General features: G+C 35.0%; 1 protein-coding gene across 1 annotated transcript in view; it reads right to left on the bottom strand.

Moving 5' to 3' along the window:
• LOC131026718 (phenylalanine--tRNA ligase alpha subunit, cytoplasmic) overlaps positions 1-20,161 on the bottom strand; it is a 79,569-nt gene extending 59,408 nt beyond the window's left edge. The window contains exons 1-3 of the mRNA XM_057956655.2: positions 19,140-20,161; positions 10,384-10,506; positions 9,893-9,985 (exon numbers count right to left, since the gene is read on the bottom strand). Of these exons, the coding sequence (XP_057812638.2) occupies positions 9,893-9,985; positions 10,384-10,506; positions 19,140-19,286 (363 nt within the window). The 5' untranslated portion in view covers positions 19,287-20,161. The remainder of the gene's footprint in view (positions 1-9,892; positions 9,986-10,383; positions 10,507-19,139) is intronic.
• Between the last annotated feature and the right edge of the window lie 5,422 nt (positions 20,162-25,583).

Below are 25,583 nucleotides of genomic sequence, written 5' to 3'. Positions count from 1 at the left end.
TCGACGATATTAGGTGAGGTTGGAAGATGGCGATTTTGGGCGATTTTTGGGGCCAAACTCGTCCGAGTCCAAGTCTAAGCCCAATAGATATAGTGACCCTCACTCGCCTCAGGAATCGCCCAAACTCGGCGATTTTGGGCGAATCCCATTTCTCTAAATTTATATTATCAATAAATAATAAATTAAAATTGAATTAAAATATAATATACTATAATTGCAAATTAGGGCCCTTCCCGTGTTTATCTAATCAAAACAATTAAAAGGTAAAACTAGATAAATAAATAACATTTGAGCCCACCAACATCTTTGATGGTATATTAATATAATTTTATGAACTAATGGTTGTAAATAAAAGTATCATTTATTGCTTTAAAATTGCATGATAGCTACAATAGACCTCTGTAATGTCACTTTCCTCAAATAGGATTTAATAAAAAATAATAATAATTAAATTAAAATATAAATAAAAAAATGATAAAATATAATATACTATAATTACAAGTTAATTAAGTTTAATCAAAAGTCAAGAGGCATGCCATGTAGAGTTGTGAGTCCCTCAAACATGAGATATAAAAGGGAGAAGAGTTCATTTGAAAGAAAATGAGGAAGAGGGGAAAAAGAATGGAGCCTAAGAATTAAGGAAAGGTAAATCGATGAAGAAGGAATGGAAAGTAGATAAGAAGGAATGGAAAGTAGATAATAAGGAAGTGATTCTCTCAAAAAGGCAAAAATAATGAAGAGTTATGACTCCTTCAAAAGGTAATAAATTTCTTCTAAAGAGATGTTACTTCCTACAATTAAAAAATGATGACTCATTTCTTTTGAAGAGGTGTTACTTGACTTACTTCCTACAATTGAAGATATAAAGAAGAGATCAATTCAATTGAGAGGGGAGAATTGAAGGAATCATCCATAAGATCAAAGAAGACAAGAAAGTCAATGGATCAAGTGAAATATTTAAGATCAGATTTAATGAGGGAAAAAATTAGTAGACTTTGATATTTACAAAGGCAAGATTTAGGGCAATCCCAAAAGGGGACATTACAACCTTTCTTGGTTGGCATTCAGAGTTAGCTGATCAAGACCTTTCTTAGTATGGAAAGCAACCTCTCCTTTCTATTCTATGCATTGTTTCATTTTTCATGTCTAACCTTTGCTCCTTTCAAAGAGTGAAGACGTTCATTCCATCGAAAGACAAAGAAAGGGATTTGTTCTACTAGATGAGAAAAAGGGATTTGTTACAATCTGTCAAACAATCTTACCTTTACGGTTACATGATTGTTACAATCAAATTTTTAAGAAATAAAAATAAGGCAGAGATCTTTGATGAATTTGCACAGAATTTTTCAAGGTCACATATGATTTGTTTTCTAAACATTATAAAAAACTTGCCTTGCCATTGGGGATGTATAGCCATTCGTGGGACAATTGAGGGACATCTCCAAAATCCTCAACAGCCTTCGGGATATTGAAACATCTTTGTGGTGTTCCATGCTCCTGCAATGCATTTCAAAAACATTTTGAAAATTTTTAGGGACACCAAGGGATGTTTTTTGTTGTCTCGTTGTACTCAAAATACCATTGAGATGAGGATGGGGGTTTGACAGTCGAGGACATGTCCCCATGGAACATTGTGTTTTAGCAATAATCTTTTTTTCTATGGTTCTTCGTGTCATGTTATTGAATTAAAAATTTAAATAGATGAGCCCTCTTAAAAAATAAATGATGAATAATTAGAGAGTAAAATAAGAATTTTTATTTTTTTTCATTTAAACCTTCTCTACTCCCCCACTAGGTCACATGCATCCCATTTACCACCAATCTCCACATTGACAAATCACTCCTTTCACATGCTAACTTTACAAGGCCCATTGTAATCAAGGCAGCGCTTCTTTGATTCCATCATACACAACTACAAGATCACACTTTGCAAAGAACCTAAGCTATTAAAACTATCAATAAACCGTATTAGGCATTATAGGCAAATTTCGTCTAACAAACATTAAGAGTTATCATCTTCAACATTATCTTCCCAAACTCAACACAAGTATCTAGTTTACCTATATCAAATAGTGTACAACACTTATCAACCCTAAAGGGTTAGTTCCAAAGGATTTGAGTGATATTTAGAGTTCTATGTCCCTTTGTCCAAGGCCTTTGAAAATTTAAATGAGATGCTATTCCGGATGGCTAATTTAAATTTCAAAATCCTCTAATTGCATTGTGGATCAACATATAACTAAATTATTCATCCATTTGACTCCATCAAATTACCTGTCTCTCTTCTTCATCAATCCATGCATTTTCTACTATTTAAACTTTAAGCAATAGCAACAAAAATATTTTGGGGAAAAAATCAGCAAACCAAAAGTAAAAGATTTATTGAAAAAATAAGAAAAAATGGGAAAAAATTGGATTATAAAAAAATTAAGAAATTAATAAGTTTAAAAATTAATTTAAATAATTAAATTTTTTAATATTAGAATAAACAATACTATATTTCTTAAATTTAATTTAATATTTAAATTTGTTAAATTATTAATTTTTATATATAGTAAATCAAAATTATTAAAAAAATTTAATAAATTATAATAAATTTAAAATATCAATAAGATAAAAATTTAATATACAAAATTAAACTTGTTAATATCAAAATAGAATAATACTATATTCTTAAATTTAAATTAAATGTTTGGATTTGTTAAATTTTATAAATTAATAATTTAAATATTTAATTTAAAACATTAAATTTAAATTTATTAAAAATTAATATTTAAAAAATTATAAAACAATAAAACAATAAAATAACCTAATCTTAAATTTCAATATCATGTCAATGGGCCCTTGGTCTATTAGTGAAATTGAAAGGTTCTTAATGAGACCACTAGGGATCAAGTCTTGTCTTCGAACATGTAGTGTCGCAGTTAAAACACTTTGTTGGTGAAGTGGCCACCAAGATTCAAGTACCTGCTGGGCAGTTGAGTTTGCAAGCCCTTGTGCCTTCGCTGGGTCATTGTGCTCGCAAATTTGAACAAGTTAAGTGTGAGGATGAGGTCCCCCATTTGTGGCCTCACTGGTTGATAGCTCCAGGTCAAAAGCATTTCACGTGGAGCCGAAGGGTGTGTTGTGCCAACGTCACCAGTCACGTTAAAAATTTTACCAGGTATGGTTTTAAAAAAAAGAGTTTCAATATCATAAATGTTAAAATTTCTAATGAAAAATTAATGGTCATAAAATAAAATATAAACAATGGTTAACTTAAATTATTTTTCGCGAAAATGCAAGGTGAGTACCTGGGCTTCGGCCTTTGCAAGAAGCTTCCTAGTGCCAGACTTGGTCAGAATGAGGGCTACTAAGAGAATAGGAAGATCGAGAGCTCGGAAGGTCACAGTAATTAGGGTGGGAGAATTCACAAAAATTCACTAGATACTCCCCTAAGCCAAATCAAGGACGACAAAACCCTGATTTGTGGAGGAGAGATGGCTCCATCAGATTTGGCAAAGAATCAACAGCTTGATAGAGACTCAAGGAGAACCCTGGACTTCAAGTGATTTCAAAATCGAGATCATGGGCAAGGTAATACAAGGTCATCAACAACAAGTGCGAATGCCATTCATATTAGAAAAATAAATTGTAATTGCTGCAATTTTGTTTTTATTGAGGGACACAAGTTTGGAGAATCAATTGAGAGATTTAAGAATGTAGCCTTCTTTGTGAAATGAGCTACGAAATGGCCAGCCCTTCCAAAAGTTAGAGCTTAGTGTGACAAATATTGGGGGAGCTTTATGGCTTAAAAACTCTCATTAATGGTTTTTTCTTGGTGGAATGCCCTTATGATTCCATCAAAAGGAAACTCTTGAATGGTAGATCTTACTTGAAGGATGTTTATGGCTTCAATATCAACGACGAGGAGCCAAACTTTAACCCACTAAAGGAGGAAATTACGGAGATTGAAGTATGGCTAAGGCTCTATAACCTTCCATCTTAGTATTGGGAACCCAAAACCCTAAAATCCATTGGACATTTCCTAGGATCCTTTGTCATGGCAGATGATCTTCTTGAAGGCGGTGACTATAGCATGTATGCCAGAATCTATGTTAACATCAAGCCCTTCCCACCTCTTTCAATAGATATTGAGATCCGATCAAAACAGGGTGTTTGGCAACAAAAGATTGAAACTAATGAGTCAATGAAAGACTATGAGAATGTTGGGGAGAGAGGCAATTCCAAAAATATTTGAATAAGGGTTCACAGTAGCTAGGAAGTAGAAAAGAGTACTCTGACTTTGGATGTAAATGAGAAGAGATTGGATGAGCCAGTAGAAGGGAAATGCATTCACAATGAGGAAGAGTTTAGAGCAGGTGAAGGAAAGATAAGTGATGGTGAAGATGGGGGTAAAAGGACAGCTCTGGAGCAAGATGGATAAAAATCATGGAGGGGTTGATTTCAGGGATCCGAATCCCTTGCAACTAGGAGACACGAGGCCTTAAGCGGAGGAAGAAAATATATGGGAACTACCAACTTGGAAAGTTGTGCTTCTCAAGATCAAGATGACTATGGGATGCTTCAGAAAAAAATTGTGTCCAAATACAAGTCTAAACTTTAACAAATAGTTAAAGTAACAGCACCAATTATGTGCACCAATCTTAGAGGCTATTCTATTGTATCAATGCTGATTGTTGAGAGAACCCTCCAAAGTGGTGGACAGCTTAAGAAGTTTCAAACAAAATTTATATGGATGGTCTAATAGGACATATACCAAACCCAAAAAATCTGCACAGGAGATGGATGGAGGACCTATGGCCAAGGATATATCCTATATAGGGTCTTCCCTCTTTGATCATCAGCTTATTGGAGACTATGCAAGGAGAGTTCCAGCTCATGGCCAACAATTATATAAGCAAAGCAGTCATCTTATAAGGAACAACATTGCAATGGTAATCAAATTATTGCAATGAACCTTTTTGAAAAATTACTAAATTATACATAATGAATCTTAGCAGAGTTTTAGAATGACTAATGGAAACAGTGTTCAACTTTAAGGATACAAAATACATCCTGAGGCACAGAAACAACATCAGAGGTTTCACAACCTAGTAGAGTAGCAACAAAAATGCTGCCTATGTGACAGGATTTTGGATACTTGTAGACAATTGGCCATCTCTGACTACTCTTTACTTGAGAAAATTGATGAGACAATCTGCAAAATAATCAAAAAGACATATTATTAGATGGGATGAGGTAAATAGTATTTCTCTACAAAGAAGGTGTATCTTATCTGCTTGGAAACTCAAACCGTGAAAGAGTAAGATTAAGAAGCAGTGTCTGGAATGACAGATGACCAGAATTTTCAGATTCTGTATACTTGGTGATGCATAGAAGGATTCTAATTCAAGATTCACTGAAAAAAAAAGGAGTCAACAAAATGTATTGCTATAGCATATGAGAAAACCATGAATAAATAGATTATCTTTTCCAAAAGCAATTGAACCTTTAACACCCAGACTTTGGTAACATTTGTTGGTTTGATTCTAGTCACCATATGACAAAGAACGAGGTCCTTGTCTAAATATCCTCCTTGAGCCTCCTAAAGGAGATATGGAAAACAGACCCTTCATCTATTTGCTGGCATATTTAAATACAAATAAATACCATGAGTTTTCAAGAGCGGAACTCATTGTCAAGAAAATTTAGATCCAAAGAAAGGCTACCATCAAAGGATAAATAACAGCAAAAGATAACCATGAGCAAAAGAAGACAGGCAATCTAGGCATTCTTGTCAGATCCCCCCATTTTTAATAGGTTTAAGCCTGCCTTGTAACATACTAAATATTATTAAATTTAAAATCAGAAAGTAATGAATTATTAAATTCATAATATTATATTATATTATCAATGCAATGGAATTTACGCTTTATACTTATAAGCAATGTTAGTATATTATATTGACAATATAATTAAATTTAAACTCTATACCCATGAACGATATTGTTATATGTTAGTCAAAACCGATAACTAATCATATAGAACCATGGACGGTATTTGTTAAGGAGCATAAACGTAAAAAGATGAAAGGGCAGCAACCCTTCAAGAAGGGGCGCTGCCAATTAGGAAGGCATCATGGCTTTTCACCACGATAAAGGGAAGATAAATACCCCTGACCCCGTCCCTCTACACACACAGAAGGAAAAAAGAAAGAAAAGGAGAAGGGATCGAAGAAAGAAGCTGCTCCATCAGACTTGTGCACAGGACACTCAGCAAAGGTATGGGCTCTGCATTGCCTTAATTTTACCTAGAGATATATGAACACAATAATTACAATCTGTTAATGCAAACAATCATCTGGTGAATGATCATTCACAATAAATATGGTTCAATAATGCAATCAATCATCTGATAAATGATCAGTAAATATAATTTTATACTGAAATCAGTTAATGAACATAATCAAATATAATGTCATAATGAGGAATACAAGTGTGATGAAGATGAATTCTATAATGCTGTCAACATTAAATATGGTAATATAATATAATGTAAATATGGTAATACAATAAGATGGAATGAATCTAATTTATTATATAAAAGCTGACAATAAGTGGAATTTGAAGACTATTACAAAACCTGACATAACACAGTAATCTAAGCTAACACTGACAATATAAAGGCTGTGATAAATATGATGATACTAAAAGTAAACTGATATAACTCTACAATGGACCTTCTAGTCTATATGAGATTGTTTAATTAATTAATCATATCAACTGTATATTACTGCTTAATATGGGACCACCTCCATGATGGATGCTTAACACCTGCCACATGGCGCCAAGAGGGATGTAGCATCTGCTCTTGGGCCTAGGGTAGAGGGTATCTTGGACACTCTATCCAGCTAGCCTACCCTACTGCACTAAGAATTGGATAATAAAGAATGGCAACTAACCTACAATCTGATTTTATCTAGTAAATATAATACTAATGGTAATTAATACATCAAAGAATTGTATCACTCAATCTAATCCATTATTATATGTTTCAGTTTATAAATATTACTTCATATGTGTTCTTTAATTCTGTGTTGCAGGAAAGCAGTATACAAAGGTACTCACATAAACTTTAATTTTTAAGTATAACTAATTAGGGGACATTACAATTCCTCCGTTGACCAATGTAATCTTTAAGCCCCTGACAACTTTCGCAACTCGTTAAACAAGGATTGTCGACCCCATCAGTAAATTTGGCGACACCTAGCAAAGCAATCCAAAATAAGCAGGGTATGGAAACATAATGATAGCTTATGAAGAGAAAAAAACAAGATAGTGTTATTCAGAAGGCCTAGCCACCAAATTTAATAAATAAACAGAGATAGAGAATTTTATTTGAGACCGTAATCTCTACCTGGACCAAGCTTCAAGAGAATACCAATGTAAACTTCAAGGTGAATCCTATTTTATTATCAGTGTTCTAAAAGTGGAGGGCAATTATCCCGAGGGCAATTCGAATCTTGGAAATAAGTTGGAAGGTATCAAAAGCCTTATATTTATATTTGGTGTGATCAATCTTTTCTGGATACATAACAGCAAATACAAGTGGACAGCATTACCATGAGTGAAATTCCAGTTTGTGACAGTTTAAATGCCAAACTATAATTTCAAAGGTCTCCAAACTCCAATGAAGCATTCTTAATTCACAATACTTTATTTGTCAATATAGTTTGAAGCAAAGAAACGGGACTCGGACTCGGCTCAGACTCTGCAAGGCCAAATCGGACTCGGACTCGGACTCGAGACTCGGAGTCAGACTCGGCTTCAGACTTGGCTGGACTTGGGAAAGTGAAAAACTCAAGAAATTTAGAGATTTTTAAAGATTTAAAACTTGTTTCAGGCACCTTTTATTGAATACACCTTAAAGACACAATAACATCATCAAACTCAGCTCATTTGATTACATACACAAGTATACATCAATCACATAAGCATAAACGCAAATTGTAGCTGAAGGAAATAACAAACATAGATATATAAATATTGTCAAATGTATACAATATTACAAAACTCATGGAATAAAAAATCCATGTCATCATATGATCATCATCAAATGTTTCATACAAATACCAAAGGTAAATACAACTACAAGCCTATGGCTCAGAGGAGCCTGCACCCTCCGGCCCCAGCCCCCTGCGAAGGCGTCTAAGGTAGGTCCTGGATGATTCGACAGCCATAGCCACTCCCCGTGACACCATGCCATGCTCACCAACATCAGGAACATCCGTGTCACTATCTCCCTCTGAATCTCCTGTCTATGCTCGTGCTCTCCGCTCCTCCTCTGCCATGGCTACAGTCTCAACCTCTATATCTACCTGGACGATCCAATCAGTGTCAGACTCAGAGGTTAAATTTTCCCTACTTCTATCGTCGCAGTTTCAACCCATATTTTTCGACGGGGGTTTGGGGGCAGCACCCCCAAGGTGGGGTCAAGGGGCATCACCCCTTGCGGGGTCAAGGGGCAGCGTCGGGTGTTATTTTTCTATTGGCTGACATGTTGTAACCCTAATTTTTCTCATTCTTAGGTGGAGGTTGTAGTGAACAAAGACGATACCATTCATTTTAAAAGAACTTTTTAAAATGTTTTTTTTGTCATTTTACTAACCCAGCCAGTAGCCAAGTTTGGGGCTCGGGACTCGCCGAGTTTGGCAAGTTTGAGCCAAACTCGCCAACTCGACGAGTCCGGCGATTTTGCTCGCCAGACTCAGACGAGTCCCAGTCCCAGTCCCAGAGACTCGGCGAGCATGACTCGGACTCGGACTCACCGAGTTTAGGCGATTCATGGCGATTTTCGTTTCTCTGGTTTGAAGTTTGTCTCTGGTTGCAAAGCTGACATGTGAAAGAAAATAAACAGACAGACAACAAATGGTATTTCCAGAGGAACAGTGCAACACCAAACTTCAAAACTAGGGAAATGAATTAAATAATTCTCTTCCAAGGCTAAGGCCTAATGGCCAAGGATGAAGTCAGATAATTTATGAGAAGAAAAGAGAATTAGCAAGCAGATACATTTATAAGGAAGGCAACAATTGGATATAGCACGAAGTCACTAGAAAAGGGAAGAACATTTTATATCACTCTACAGATATTAGAGAAGAGGTGAGAATGAAATTGGAGGGCTGTAGTCATCGTATCAGATAAAATTGAAAGCAAAGTGAAGTGTGAAACTATTTTGCAGGCAACTGCAATAGACTGCAAAAGAACAGCTAAAAGAACCATTGACATTATCTGCAGCCTTTGAATAAGCACATTGGTCATTAGATGGCAGACATGAAGGAAGATATAGGTAACAAAGAAATCAGCAGACCTCTTAGAGAGTATTAATAAAGGTTTTACTTTCTTTACCCATAGGCCATAGCTAGCCTTATGGATTGGTTCTTCTAATTTATTTTTAAAATAGTCAGTGTCCATTAAACTTCTCAGATTCTTTCTTGAGATTAAATATACATGTAAACACAATAGTTTACAACCTACAAATTCTGAGGATTTTGGTTTTATTTTTAAAATAACAGACACGAATATTTCTGCATATTTCTTACTATCCACTTCTGCATAATGTTTCGTACATAGCACAGATATTTCTACTAAAGCAGAAATCATTAGCGACTCCTATTTGAAGGGCAGAGAATATATCTCTAACAAAAGAGCAACACAATTTGGTACCAGTGTATCAGAAAAGCAGCATAATTTTCAAAAGTACATTACAACCAAATTTTTCCAAAATGTGTCAATCTCGCATATTATTCAATATAATGCACTTTTTTATCAGTGCATCATTAAAAAAGTATAAGTTTTCACGAATAACAATACAGAACCAAGATTTTCGAAAACATTTTAATCTGACATACCTTCCGAGACACCAGAAGTTTGCCAAGCTCCACCCATTTGTTTTTCATAGCTTGCGAGCTTCCTATTTTGTATAAGGACCCATCCACCCTCCTCTGAATTTAAAAAATAAGATTAAATCAATATCAAATTCTTTATGGATGCAAACATCCAGCAAAACGAAAAAATATGGAGAGAGACCTTTCCAAGGGGAAAAAAGTAAGGCTAAATCAATGTCAAATTCTTTATGGATGCAAACATCCAGCAAAACGAAAAAATGGAGAGAGAACTTTCCAAGGGAAAGTCAATCTTACAAGTTACACCACATAACTCCAGAAAATTGACTTAGTCTGTTTTCCCCTGGCTCTTTGCAGAGAAAGTAGGAATTATTCCAATAAATTAAATGATAGTTATATCCTCATATGCCAATGCATATCTAATAATAGGTTCTGTAGCACGAGCCTTAAGTTGATTAAAGTCATATATTAAGATCACTAAAGGTTAAATTCCAAACCTGTAGCTCTTCACGGGAAATCCCTTCTGGTGGAATGGCTAAGAAAAACTGTACTTCAGGTGACCCTGAACTGGCATATGCCTGACCTTCTTCAGTAAGAATCCACTTTTCCCTCTTTATATCCTGCTCAAGCATGGTACCAGAACGTACAAAATTAGTAGTTGGAATTACCTTTGCTCCTAGTAGTTCGATGACAATGACAATCACTCTACTATTCAAAAGAAAACTGACTTAAAAAATCAAATATTACAAGGTAGGGCTATAAGGGAAAACGTCAGAGAGAAATTAAACTGTTCTTACAAGTGGTTTAAAGTTTAAACTGACAATCAACAGTGATCATTCTACCCAGATTGGATGAAGATAAGTTATTAAACTACAAATACAAAGAATGCATAAAAAATGCAATACTCCATACTAAACTTTTCTTACATTGCTCCCTGAGTTTATAAATTAAGGAACTTGTAATTAATATGTCAATGCACAATAGAGTACCATATGCATTAATGAAATTTCAGACTAAATCTCAATTTCTATAAGATGTTTGTGACATTCCTGAAGAAAATCCCAATGAATGGAAACCTGAACTTTATTGAAAAGACTGTATTATAAACCTCAGGTCACGTGGATGTTTTACTTGAAATGAAAAACCACCACCTCCCATTACTAGAGGTCAGCAATGTAATACAAATCCCTGTTTCTTTAAAATCTTCTATAGTTGCCTGGTATCATCCAAAGTTTCAACTTCAATGCTAAGTTTCCAATAAACACATGCATGCCTTAACTAGAATTGACTCTTTTGCTAAAAGTGAAAAAAGCCTGACCATCTCCAAGCCTAAATTTTAATGCTAAATTCTAAACAGACAAGGGTTAAAAGCTCTATTTCAAACTAGCTTGCTAACGTGAGTCATAAAGAAAAAAGAATCTCTACAGAAAATTGAAGTCTATGATTAACGAAAGAGGCTAAGACTATAAGAGCAGAATAGAGTAACAGATCTATTACACCCTCAAATATCCATTCAAAAGCAAAGGCTAGCCTACAGAACAAGAAAACCCATTTCTGTAATCTAAAATGGAAAATACCACACATGTATGATGCACCTCTTTAGTTTTAAAATCCATTTAGAAATATGGCACTCCCATGTAAGGGTGTGGTCCTTTGTCTCATGCTAAGTAGAAAATGCATTTCTTAGCTGAATAGAAAGATAAAACTATGATAGGTATTCAAACAGTAGTCCGTATAATTTACAGCAAAACTAAGAGACTGCGCCTCTTCCACTAACAAGGACTTCATGTACACTGAACCTGTAGAATATTCTACTAATCTTAAAATTTCTCTGATTGTGAAAAAAAGAGCAACTGTATCTGATTTTTAAAATTCAATTAGAAATATAATTATTGTATATTACAACACAGCCTTCTTCTCTCATGCTAAGCAAAAAATGCATTTCATACATAGCCTCATTGCCTCATGCTAAGCTAAAAATGCATTTTATAGTTGTGTAAAGCAGATATGAGTACTCACATTGTAAAATAGTAATCAACATTTAAAAGCGTAACCAGAAGCTCATTGTTTTGAATTGTTTTATAATTATCATGACATGACATGTGTTTCATCCATTTGCCAAGTTGGACTTGTGATATGTTTATGGCAAAACATGAGAAAAGCCACAGCCAAAAGCCCTTAAAAATTAAAACAACAAGCACAAAGTGGAATCTAACACTACGGAAACAAATATGAAAGCTAGAAACTTAGAAAGCATCGATTTATTGCAATTTCAGAATTTCTCCTAAAATTAGGTGATTTTAGCAAAATAAACATGATTCTCAACCTCTATAGCCCTAATGCTTAGAACCATTAGATATAGTGACTGAGAGCGAAATGTTAGCAAATGAGATCTCAAGAAAGTGATCACTTGAACCACTACTGTAAGCACAGGCCACTCCCAACTAAACCCAAAGGCATGTTAGGTAGAGAAAGGTTATTGATTGTTCTTAATTCAAGATAATATAAATAATGTACTGAGATGTGAAAGTTAATGCAGAAGATTTATCTTCATTTTCAGTTATCGACCAGAGTTTGCATGTTATGATTTCTGACTAGATATGGGGAATTTTTGTATTCCTCTGCTACAAGAAGTAAGTTTGGCGTCTGACTTTTTAGAACTTTAGTTGATCAACTGTAGGGTACATGCATTCTATTTCTTATATCTCATATTTTGGGAAGGGGAGAGCAAAGAGTAGCAGCAAATAGAGTTAAAGTTGTAAATTAAGAATATAAAATGAACATCTCCGAAGGTCTTTGTAATTTACTAATTTGAGTCCTATCACTGATTTTGTATTTTGAGTATATAACTAAGTTATTACATGGAAAACCTGTGTAATCTACCATTGAATCCTGATTATAAGACTTGGATTTATTATTATGCAAGCTCCTAATACAGAATAACTCTTTTCTGACATTTTTTAATACAATGTTCTAAAATATTTGAGTAATATTTATATAATTTATATGATTTTCAGGCAACAATTTTCAATTTTGTTAGGATACCAACTGTGCATTTGAATTATGTATATACCTGAAAATAAGCACCGCATGTCCATTTTAGAGCTCAGTGTTTATATTTTATTATTTCCATTGTATGTGGGGAATTTTATCTATGTTAGATTTGATAAAAATAAAACAATACTAAATCACCCTAGAATAATAGTATTCCAATATTTGTATTTACCATATAAGCTGTGTAAAACAAAGCAAATGGACTCATTGTAGGAGCAGAGTTGTCAAGTGAACTCACCTTGATGAGGGGGATGCCACACCTAACTATCATCAATCAAGGAAATGAATGAAAAAAAGGTGGCAAGGAATTCCATTATCCATCTATCAAGGGAACTGACATGCGCTCTCATTTCTTAATTTACCTAAGTACATAAATGAGATAACTTGAGGATAATATAAGGCACAATCATAATATTCCACCAACACCCATCTCCCCAAGTGCAACTAAGATAATAAAGATACGTCACATTAAAACAAGTTATATTAGGTAACCATATACAATCTAAAAGAAATCTAATGTACAGAAAGTGTAACCCCCCCCCCCCAATGAAGAGGAAAAAAACTCAAGAAAAAAATTGATCGAAGGAGAGGATGAAATGGATCTAGAAGTTGCACATATATGCCAACATTTAACCATGTCTAAAACTAATCAAATGAGTTCAAGTACCATGCAAGATTCAAGAATATTAACCATAAATGTATGGCTCTCGATGTGAGATATGAACCAATATGATTCAAGATGTGTCAAGTCATAAGCATGATGTAGTGGAGGGAGAATACGAGGATTCATAATATATAATGCAACTTCATGTGATTTTTTTAAAAGATAGAGGTGGAATCACAATGCATGTCACGTGATTACACTACTCATCCCACAATATGTCTTGCTGTATAGAACCAGTGGAAGCCCATGTATCAAACCCCCGAAGGTGGAACTTTATTTCAATTCATGATTATAAAATGTGCATGTGTAAGCCCCCTCACAAGAAGTACATGTAATTACATTTTATAAGTTGAGTGTGTTTGCATTAACACCCCCTAAATTAGTTCAATTATGACGCCCTTACAGTTTGAGGCACTAAATAATTCGATGTAATCACAATACTTATGTTTTCCAAGTTTTCAGAGCATCCAAGAAAAGAAAAAAATATTAAAACTATAATTCCAAAATAGAATAAGCAAAAATCAATAGCACCACTACAAAATACACAAAAAACATGCACTTCAAAAAAAATGACCCTAATAAAGAGACAATATAACTAAGATACGGCCCTCCAAAAATCTCCATACTAGAACTATGCAGTAAAAAGTCTACAAACCTTGATTTTTGAAAAAACCAATTATTGTGAGTAAAGACCAATTACAAGCATGAAATTCTAGCCCATTTCAAAAAAAAAGGTTGGACAAAAGATATCTTTTTTATGGCCAAGAAAAGGCCCCCAATTTGGCCTCTAAAATTGAAAGTGCAAATGGTGACAGATCTTTCAATCCAGTGATAAGCAGGTGGCACCGCAAGTGGCAGACTGATGACACCACTGGTGGAAGTAATAGACAAGCAACTACGTGGGCGATGACAGCACAGAGCCACTCAAGCAGCACATTGGTGGTGCTCCTTGGTGAGTTGAGAAAAAGTGACTATTCGCTAGAACAAGAGTGGCACAGAGTGGAAGATTAGATATACTATGCTCACTTGATTCTGTTTTGGAGGGGGACTAGCCAGGTTGACTATTGCTTGTCAAGGGGCTCAATACCCCCATATTCTTGACTATGCAAAGTCAACACATATGCGCTTTACAAATAAAACTTTTTTTATTCTTCTTTTTTCTTTCTGAACTTCTTATTTTATGTTTTTTAGAAAATTAAAAAAATAAGTGCAAAAATAAATAAAACCATTGTACAATATTAAATGCACAATAATATTTTTTGACCTACATACGCATCATATTGCACCCAAGCTGTACAACCTTCGCCTTCATGCCTAAGCTTAAAAAAAACCATCTTTCTTCCAAACTACTACAATTTGGCAATTGATCTATGGGATTTTGGCTGCTCTGAATGCAATTCATTTGTTTTGCTCAAAACTGACTCAAAAAGTGTGTTATCTGTAAAAATAATTAGATCGTATAGGCATATCTACGCTAGATTGACTTCGCAGTGTCTAACGGAAATAGAACAAAAGCCTATCCTAAATAATGTGACCCTTATTACTGCATTGGAATAGTCTATTTTTTCTGGAGGCCTCCTACAATAAGTGATATGAAAACGCCCAATTTGCAAGAACATAAACCCTACATAAAAGAAGTTAAAACAATATCCCAAATGAAATTAATTGACACTTAAACTGCCCTATTCTAATACCAAGTTAGATTTAGTAAACATTATGCAATACTACATCACTGTAAGAAAAAAAATAGCAAGATGTCATTACTTCATATGCAAATAAGATTAGACTGGTGGCATTTCAATACATGTATTCAAGATATAAGATGTGTAGAGAAAAGGAAACGAACTACACAATATAGAATCGAGAAATGCACAAATCAAGGAGACAAGTGTCTCATAGGAGAGTAGTGAGCTAGAGGGCTGCCCCATCTGTAGGGGCAGAGGTAAACTCACTTTGATCATGGACATGTTCCACCTAACCAATTCCATCAATCATGGAAATTAGCATGCACTCTTATTTCCTAATTTACCTAGTAAATAAATGAAATACCTTAGTAAACTTAATATAAAATACAATAATAATACAACACCAACAATCTGCATTTTCTTTAAAGAGTGATTTATCTCGTTGATTGTTGGGCATAAACATTGTATTCTCTCTGTCTTTACTTTAACGGTGAGGGAAGGGTAAAAAGGAGGTAGCAGCAACCATAATATAGTAGTAAGATGAAAAAAATATAAAATGAAAAACCCTCATTGGCCTTTGCGTGCCGTCCACATAACTTGATTCACAAAACTTGACGAGTAACAAGTTTTCTCCTTTTTGTTAATGATGATCAGCATATTGGGAGGATTTTTAAGTCGAACACATTAAACATAGAGATATAAAAGCATTCCAATTTTAACCTAAATATATAAAGTGTCATAGCATGCTAGATTTACTTGGAATGCAATGTAATCTAGATTATAGACTAAAAAACATATAAATGTGAACAGAATTATGCCTATAAATGCTTTCTTAAATCAAAGTTCTATTCTAAGAACAATACTAAATGACTGTAACATTCCACTAACAAAACAAAGATGCCCTAAATGTGAACACAATTATGCCTATAAATGCTTTCTTAAATCAAAGTTCTATTCTAAGAACAATACTAAATGACTGTAACATTCCACTAACAAAACAAAGATGCCCAACAGTGGATTTGTCTTGCAGATTTGTGGTGCAGGGATGTACCTAGTAATGATGAGTAGTTCCAAACACTCAGAAGCATTTTCTAGCCAAGAACCTTGAACCACTTTTTAACATGCTAATTGGCACTTGAACATTTTCTTCTATAAAAAGGGTGCCACAAGTTGATTGCAAATATGGTGTTAGGGATGTACCCAGCCATGATGAGTGCTTCCAAGCACTCTAAGCACTGTTACTAGCGACAAACCTTGAATCTCTTTTTGACATGCTAGTTAGCACCGGAGCATTTTCTTCTACATGGAGGGTGCCACAGGTGTGATTGCAAATACGATGTTAGGGATGATTCTAGCCATGATGACTAGTTCCAAACAGTTTGAAGTGTTGTTCCTAGCCATGATGACTAGCTCCAAAGAGTCAGAAGTGATGTTCCTAGCCATGATAAGTAGTTCCAAATACTCCTCATGTGATGTCCCTCCCAAAACCAAGCACTAAACAAAATCAATTCTTGAAATATTAAATCGATCAGCAAACCCATTGAGCAAGCCATGTGAAGAAAGGCGATATCTCTTTAAGTACCCTGATCCATCATATAAGGAATATGTTACACATGTTAATAGAGAAGAAAACAGTTTTCAAAAGTAGTCATCGATTAGATAGATTCGTAAGATTGTTCAATCAGTAGTACGAATAAAACTGAAATTAATAATATATATACTAAATAGGTGGTCGCCACTCTTTCTCTATGCCGCTAATGACCATGGAATAATTGTGGGGAAGACTTAACAGTTGAAATCAAGACTATCATCTCCGAATTATTGATGTAACCTTGCAGATTAAGTCAACAGTCATGAATCAAAGCTAGACAATGATACCGACCATCAATATTTAATAACCAATCTCTAACGTAAACATCCAGTAACTCCACTATCCTACTCCTACAATGAATGAACAAAAGCCTATCTCATCATAGTATTAAATAATACACAAGCCTGGGCGAGATTACTAAACTACGTGAATTTTCTTTTCATTATCAGGCTTCATGAGATTGCTGACGTTAGTAAGGAAAGGACCAATTTGATTAGTAAGCACTTTGTTAAGGTTGGTCGATCAATTAGTAAAGGCAGTTTAGTCAAAGGATGCGATGAGGAGATCAATACCAAGGTTACAAGGAAGAAACACACTCATTCAAATCTTAGACCAAGATATTTTAAAGACTTCTATATCACTTCCAAGAGGACATCGAATTAGTTTATCTCTTATTTCATCCTTATTGGATCACTCTAATTGAGTTTTTGGCCCAAGTGTCAAAACCGGTTGCATATAGAACAAGTTCGATATTAGAGAGAGCACCATCATCATTGCAAGCATATAAATTCAGATTAGAAACAGCATCATGCGATATAAGCAATACCATTATATATGTTTGCATAACTATATCATTATATCAGGAACAACAAATCAAACAACGGTATAAGCAATAGGAATACATGTATATAGTAGCATATTTCCTTTTGTCATAGCAAAGACAACTACCGTTCAGAACATCTTCTAGGCTAATTTTGTTAGTAGAAAACACATATTGATATTAAGATCCTCTTGCATAAGAGTTGTCAATACTATCAGTGATAGCAGAGATAATCTTATCATTTTTAAATTGCACTAAGTGCAGACATATAGACCAAACCCTCTTGCATATGTCCAAGTGTTGAGTCAGAGATGGCAGTGATATTGTTCTCATATATCATAAGAACAATCTTATAGAAGGGGTGTCATATACTAGTATTCTTACCTCAATCATTATCTTTTAAGTGTTATTAGAGACATTAAGGAAAGAAGTCTCTTGCAATTGATTCTTTTATAAGTTAACTGTCCTTATTTACTGAGTTTGAACATGAGGGGAGATTACACCTTAGCTAAAAACCTTAAAAGTTTTTTCAGAGTGCTAATTGGCACCAGTGCATTTTCTTTTACAGAAAAGAAGCCACATATACGATGTTAGAGATGTGCCTAGTCGTGATGAGTAATTCCAAACACTCTGAAATGTTGTTTCGATACAAGAACCTGAACCCTGAATGTCGTTTTGATGTGCTAATTGGCACTAGAGCATTTTCTTCTTCAAAAAGGTTGCCACATATGTGATTGTAAAATATGATGTTAGGGATATGTCTGGCAATGATGGGTAGTTCTACACAATCTGAGGTGCCATTCCTAGCCAATAAACTTATACATGCTAATTGGCACCGGATCATTTTCTTCTATAGAAAGGTTGCCACATAAATGATCGTAAACTTAATGCTGCTTGATTCCAAGATATCCACAATAGACTTGCTTACATCACTCAATAACTAATGGTGAAATTCAAAATTGCAAATTTGATGCTGCTTGATTCCTAGATATCAACAATAGACTTGCTTTCATCACTCGATATTTATAAGTGTAGATTATTAGCTGCAAAGAAACAAGCATATTTCGGCAGAAGTTATCCCTCCTACCTTGGCAGCTAAGCCAAAGGAATGCTTTTCTATGAAGGTTGGTTTACTCTAGATTGATCGTGAGGCGGAAACCTAGGTGTAGAAAAAAAAATTATTAAGGGGTCTAAATTATGCAATTGGCATCTGGTTTGGCTGTTAACCTAACGAACTACAAATAAAAAATAATAATAGTAGACCGCGTGTTCATGTGCGACTAATTCCAGTGGTAACAGTGTGTGATGATATCATGTGTTATTCGCAGAAAAAAGGGTGTGCGATATGAGTAACACAAGTATTATACGAGTATTCCACTAAAACACTAAAAATCAAAGCTTCGAAAAGCCTCGGCATATCTTCGTTAGAAAATGCATACCTCGGCATCGACAAGTCGGAAGCCATTGAGGCTCTTAATGACGCTTAGAAGATCCGAATGCTCCAGACCTTTTGAATCTGCGAACTCTCCCGAATCTACAATCTCCTCGTGAGTCTGCAAATACTCTAGAACCGCCTCTTCTGCCATTTCTCTCCTCCACTACTCCAATGCAGGATTTTTAATCCTGTCGCCGGGAAGAAGGAGCTACGGCCAAATGTACATACAACGACGGAGGCTATTCAGCAAAGCTAAGAAAAATGGGCGGCTTAGAGTTCAGCGCGCTACTCCTTCCACGGTTTTTTTCCCTGCGTTCGCTCTTCCTATCTCTCCCAGGCAAACAATATTTAACTTTTGTGTTTTAACTTAATTTTTACTCTTACTATTAAGGTATATTTTATTACGCCGAAGGCGTTCCCTTAGTTGAGATGGACGACCCAATTTTATTATGCTGAAGGCGTTCCCTTAGTTGAGATGGACGACCCAATTTTGGCAATCAATGGTGGAAACTGCATGAAATCGATGCAAGACGATTACAAAAATAACAACCGTTCGATCTGCTCCGCCTCTGCAGTATTCGCTGGTCTCCTCACCCGATACTTATTTTTCTAGTTGATACGGCTGGCGTTTTTACTCTATGCCAGAACTGTCAGGACCAACAAACGATGCGATCTCTAAGGATATTTGCTTTTCACCATTCTGGAATTTTATGCCTATTTGAAATGGACAGACTAACTTCCAAAATCGAATGTTGATTTTACCCTAATTCTCATTCTTTGCTTTTTGTTTTTCAGTCACCCGTCACTGGATAGTATTTGCAACACGCAGAATGAGGAACAAATTCATGCATATGGAGCTCTTCAATCTCCAATGTAAAACTTATATACCATTCACAGTCTCGTGCTCATCGCTACAATCCTTTCGCCAAGCTCTCTTAAACGGGGTTTCTAAAGATTTAGGGGTAAAGAGGCCAAAGAAACCTACACAACACTCTTAAGAAACTAATACAGGGAATTAAAAAAAATTGCATAATTTTGCCTATAAAAGCCAAGGGTTCACTTCAAGAAAATGTAGGGCAAAGGTCGCGCCAACTCCTCCGCCACATAGTTCCTAATTTTTGTTGTTTGCATATTCAAAATTATTTTCCTTACATCTTAGCAAACTTTATTACCTCATTATTGTCTTAGAAAGAGGGTATTTAACTCTATCAATATATTGTAATCAAACACAATTACATTTTTTTCAAATAGATATTTAATATATACTATGTTCAATAAATGTTCAAGCTATTTTATTACAATTGAAAAAGAAAGACTTAGAATATGTTCTATAAGTTCAAATAAATATAATTAAATAATTATCTTTATTAACATTTGTCTATAATAATAAATTTCATAAGTGATTTAGATATGTTTCATAAATGATTTAGATATGTTGAATTGCATTATTTTTTAGTGATTATATATTTTGTTTAAATTATTATTTTTTAATGTGAAATTTTTTACTCATTATTTAATTTATTATATTTAATATTTAAGATATTACTTATTCAAAGTAAAGTTTTTTCATCATTTCAATACATCTATTTTGATTCTTATTAATATAGTAATTTTTTATTATTTGATTTTTTGTTGTTCTTTTTGTTTTAATAATATAGGGGTTTCATAAGAGCCCCATCCTTCCAAACAATTTTAAAAGATCATATTAGATAACAAATATGTTACATTATCCTTCACAGACTCATTATAAAATACTTGGTAATATTAATTCATAACAAACAACACTACCCATAATACATAAACTATGCACCTACCAATGACTATATATGTCCATATAGAGAGCTAAGAGAAAAGAAAGAACAAAACCATAAGACAAAATTCACCCTACAGTAAACCATTGAACCAAATAAATTTACCAACTATATTATAAAGAGGGAAAGACAAATATAAAAATTAAAAGTTATTAGAATTAATTTAATGTATAATTATTTATCTTTTTAAAATAATTAATAATGAATATAATATGTGTTAATTAAAATAGATATTTGTGTAGATATGTTTTGTCCAATCTATATGTAAATGTTTAATTGAGATAATGTCTAAAATTAAAAGAATGAAGTACCTTGTCTATATTATTTAAATATAATATAGAAAGTTTTTTACTTTTATTTTTTATCGGTAATGGGTTGAGGCCAATAAGGTGTACATACCCTACCCCCTTGTGGAATTTGAACTTATGACCTTTGTTTTAAGAGAACTCTCTCTCTCTCTCTCTCTCTCTCTCTCTCTCTCTCTCTCTCTCTCTCTCTCTCTCTCTCTCTCTCTCTCTCTCTCTCTCTCTCTCTCTCTCTCTCTCTCTCTCTCTCTCTCTCTCTCTCTCTCTCTCTCTCCATGTCTCTTCCCCTTTCTCTATCTCTATCTCCATCTCTATATCTTCATTTATCTCTCTCCCTCCCTCTCTATATACCTTTCTATTACTTGTCTTTATCACCTTTCTCTCTCGTGTCACCTCTTACTTTATCTCCCTATCTTTCCTTCCATGTCTCTATCGATATATCATTATCTCTATCTCTCTTATTTACTCCATCTCTCATGCTCTACATCTCTATTTCTCTCTCCATATCCCTCTCGCTCCTCACTTTGTCTCTTCCTATATCTATCTCTCTATCTCTCCCCAATTCCTCTTTATCTCTCTATATCTCCCTCTATGTCTTATTCACTCCAACTCTCCCTATAACTATCTCACTATATCCATACCTTTCTCCCTACTTGAGTATCTCTTTATCTATCTCCCTATCTTTCTATCTCTTTCCATGTCCCTCTTTATCTCTCTATATCGCAGGGATCAAGCCCTTTGTCAATGGTCATTACCATCTAATTCAAATATAGATCGTTGTTTTATTGCAAAGACTTGGTTTGGATGATATGATATTTTGATGATCAGTAATAAGAAAATTAAAGTGCAAAATCACACTCACCACAAATTACTATTTTTAAATGTAATATGATATGGTCTATTAAGCATCAAATTTTCAAATGTGAAAAATCCATGGTTTTATTAGGAGTTAAGATGATTTTGGAAAGAGTAATAAAAGGCTAAATATGCCCTTGATAATTTTGATAGAAACCCTAAAAATTCCACCGATACCAAAAACCCCTAAGACATCGCCTAAACGAAAGTTGTTGGTAATAGGTGTCCATCCTTCACCGAAACGCCCAGTATGACCGAAATGATTCTATTGAAGAAGCCTACCAATATCCTATCAATAAAATGACTTATCAAACAAACCTTGGTCGCGATGGATCTCCAAAGGGATTCACCGAAAATATTAATTCCATCGACATAAAGTACATCGAGGATATCAGGAGTGGTCCCACCGATAAAATAAAGAGTTTCGATGAAACTACAGTATCGATGAGACATGTGAACAGCTCACCGAGGGAAGAAGTTTGGCCGAAAAAGTAATATCGAAGGAACCAACAGATATCTTATCGACGAAGCTATTTTGAGGAAAAGAGCGTATCGAAGAGGCACAAAAGATGTTGAGAAAAGATAGCTTTCTCATCAAAGGATAAAGGATCGATGGAACACGAGAAATTTCCATCGATGACTTGTTATTGGTCGAACATAAAGAGTCGAAGGAGAGCATTTTTCTTTTATCGAAAGAGGAAATTTCATTGACGCTAGTACAAAGGCCGGATAATGAAGAATTGTTTCAATGGAATTCTAACATCGATAAAACGAGGGAGGGACTTAGCGATAAAAGGATTTTCATTGTAAAGCAATATTTTGATGAATTGTTAAAACACTGATACAAACACTTATAGCAAGGCTTCGATGAAATAAAGATATCGATGAGACCAAGAGATGTGTCGGCGATGACGTCAATTTCACCGAAGTATACCGAAGTAAAGAATGATGTCGATGGAATATGGTGTTTCGGGGAAACATAAGTTAAAGTCATCGAGACATATGATTTCATCGAAGTGCAGCATAGGTGTAATGTTAAATAAGCGTCAGTGGAAAATTCAAAACACTGCTAGACAAATGATTACCTGTTGTTGCGAAGATCAAAATAAATCTCAGTAAAGTCACATCACCATAAATTCAAAACAAATACCTATGTGACCATTGCTTAACTGGAATTATTAACTGGTAAGTTCACCATAAATGCTCAATGAATTGACAAAGCAGGAGATTCACAAAAAGCGATTTAGAACCAGACAATTCAGAATTAGGTTCGCAAGAAGAGCCCCTAGAATTCAAGTAAGTTCTTCTCCCTCATAACCCTGTAATTAAAATGAAGTCATCATCTTCGAAAGCCAACAAGGTTAGGAAAGCAAAATAAACCCAATCTATAGATGATAAACCTAAGAGACAAAAGAAGGAAGGGAGTTCACTGGCCCAAGATTTGATTGATCAATGTCCCTCGTCAAACCTCAGGTCTAAAAAGGTTAAGGCTGATGAAGAGGGTTTAGAAGATAGATTTGAGCATCTTGGAGATATATGGATGGAGATAAGAGGCCATGAGTTGTTTAATTGTGGGTATGTCAGAAGGAACGCACTTGAACCCGTGAACAATTTATGGGGACTAAATTTGGGAAAACTAGCAGTTTCTAATGTCTTTGTTAATGTTGAACTTGTGAGATCCCTAGCCAATAATTATGACCCCAATACCAAAACTATATATGATTACAGGGGGGAACCGATACTATCAATTACTAGGGAAATTGTCAATATTGTGTTTAATCTGGATCGGGGTTCGAAGAGAAAATTGATACTAAGAAATTGGCACAAGAGTACTTCAACCTTGAGGACATCTATAAGAGGTGGAGACTTCCTATCCATAGACTCGGGGTTGCAGGACCGATAGTACCATTTGGCAAAGATGACAAAGCTCCTTATGATGTCAATTTGTTTCATCCTTACTTCAAGTATACGTAATACTGCGTTGCTCAGGTTCTGGGAATAGAGGCTTGCCCCTTGATGGATATAGCAGCTATGGTCATCTGTGCAGATTTGCAATCTAAAGATCCCCGGTTATTTGATTTTTCTATCTATCTTGTTGATGCCATCAATCATGGACTAGAAAAACTGAAAGGAGATGTGATTAATGTGCATTTCAAGTATTAATCTATTCTTATGCACATGTTGTTGTATGTTGGGCAAGATAAAGGGTTGTGGCCAGATGAGTTGTGCATTAGGGCATATGATAAGGTTGGGACAAGGAAGCTTGTGCAACTGTGGATATCTTCATGGGACCAAAGATACAGCAACAACCAGTACTAGCATTTTTGAGGAATACTTTGTTAAGACACTACACAGATTATTGGGACACCTGTGTGATCATGCTTTGTCTCCTGAAATTTGAAGATTCTTAAGGCCAAAGGATTATGGCGAAGATGCCACGATTGAGCACAATTGGGGAGATTTTTACTACTTTTCGGATTGCATTCAAATAAGAGTGTATGGATTTGAGGGAAAACCATAAATATTGCCTATCACTGTGCCTAACAGAGTGGCATGCCTAGAGATTGTCAGGCAGTTGTCAATAGTAAACGCCCAGCACTTAACTGATCATGGAAAACAATCCATTGTACCTGGATTACTGATGTTTTCAGATTTTATTGTCAAAAGTTCAAAGAGTTATGGTTTGTTGCAAAATAAATTGGATTATTACAAGATGGTAGAAGGAGACCCTAGGCCAAACTTTGATCCAAAGGGATACATAGGGGCAATGAGGTCATCCTAGAAACTTAAGGCTGGAGAGCATGTATCGCTCATACCTAATGATTTCATCAGAAACATAAGAAGGGAAGAAGCTAATGAACAAAGGGGTAAGTATGAGCGAGTGTTACAAGCCTACGAATGAAAACTCTTCCGAGGGAGAATAAACAAGGACATGCTTCAAAATATCAAAGATCCCTTAGATCAAGCAAACAAGCTTATGGAGCATGAGCTAGAGTTGCTTGAGGGAGTGTCTGCCTATGTCTATGGGGGGCACATCAAAACTATCAGGGATACAGAACCCTTGGCTTAATTGTCTCCTCAATCCATCTCTAATGTCATTCAAGTTGACTCCCCTAGAGAAGAATATCCTCCTAGATTTGAGGATGGTGTGCAGATGGATCTGGTGACGGGACAGTACAATGTCCAAGATGTTGGAGATATAAGGATGTTTGAACATGAAGATTTCATTGTTGATGATTATTTCATTTCCTCTAGAGAGTTCGATACATTTTTTATACCAGCATAAAGGAATACAAATTAGGAATACTATGAAAGAGAAAACAGAGGAAGAACAGGCCCAAAGGTTACAAGAAGAAGTGGACCTTGCTAAAAGAGAAATGACACCTGAGAAAGGAAGGCAGCTACTCAAGGATGTTGGTGTGCTAATCTACTCAGGGCAGGACATGAGCTCTGCGTTACTGTTTGACAGTTTTCTCA

The sequence above is a fragment of the Cryptomeria japonica genome, chromosome 10 (genome assembly GCF_030272615.1).
Source record: "Cryptomeria japonica chromosome 10, Sugi_1.0, whole genome shotgun sequence".
Lineage (NCBI taxonomy): Eukaryota > Viridiplantae > Streptophyta > Pinopsida > Cupressales > Cupressaceae > Cryptomeria > Cryptomeria japonica.
Note: the sequence above shows the minus strand (reverse complement) of the source record. Positions and strands in the feature narration are given on the sequence as shown.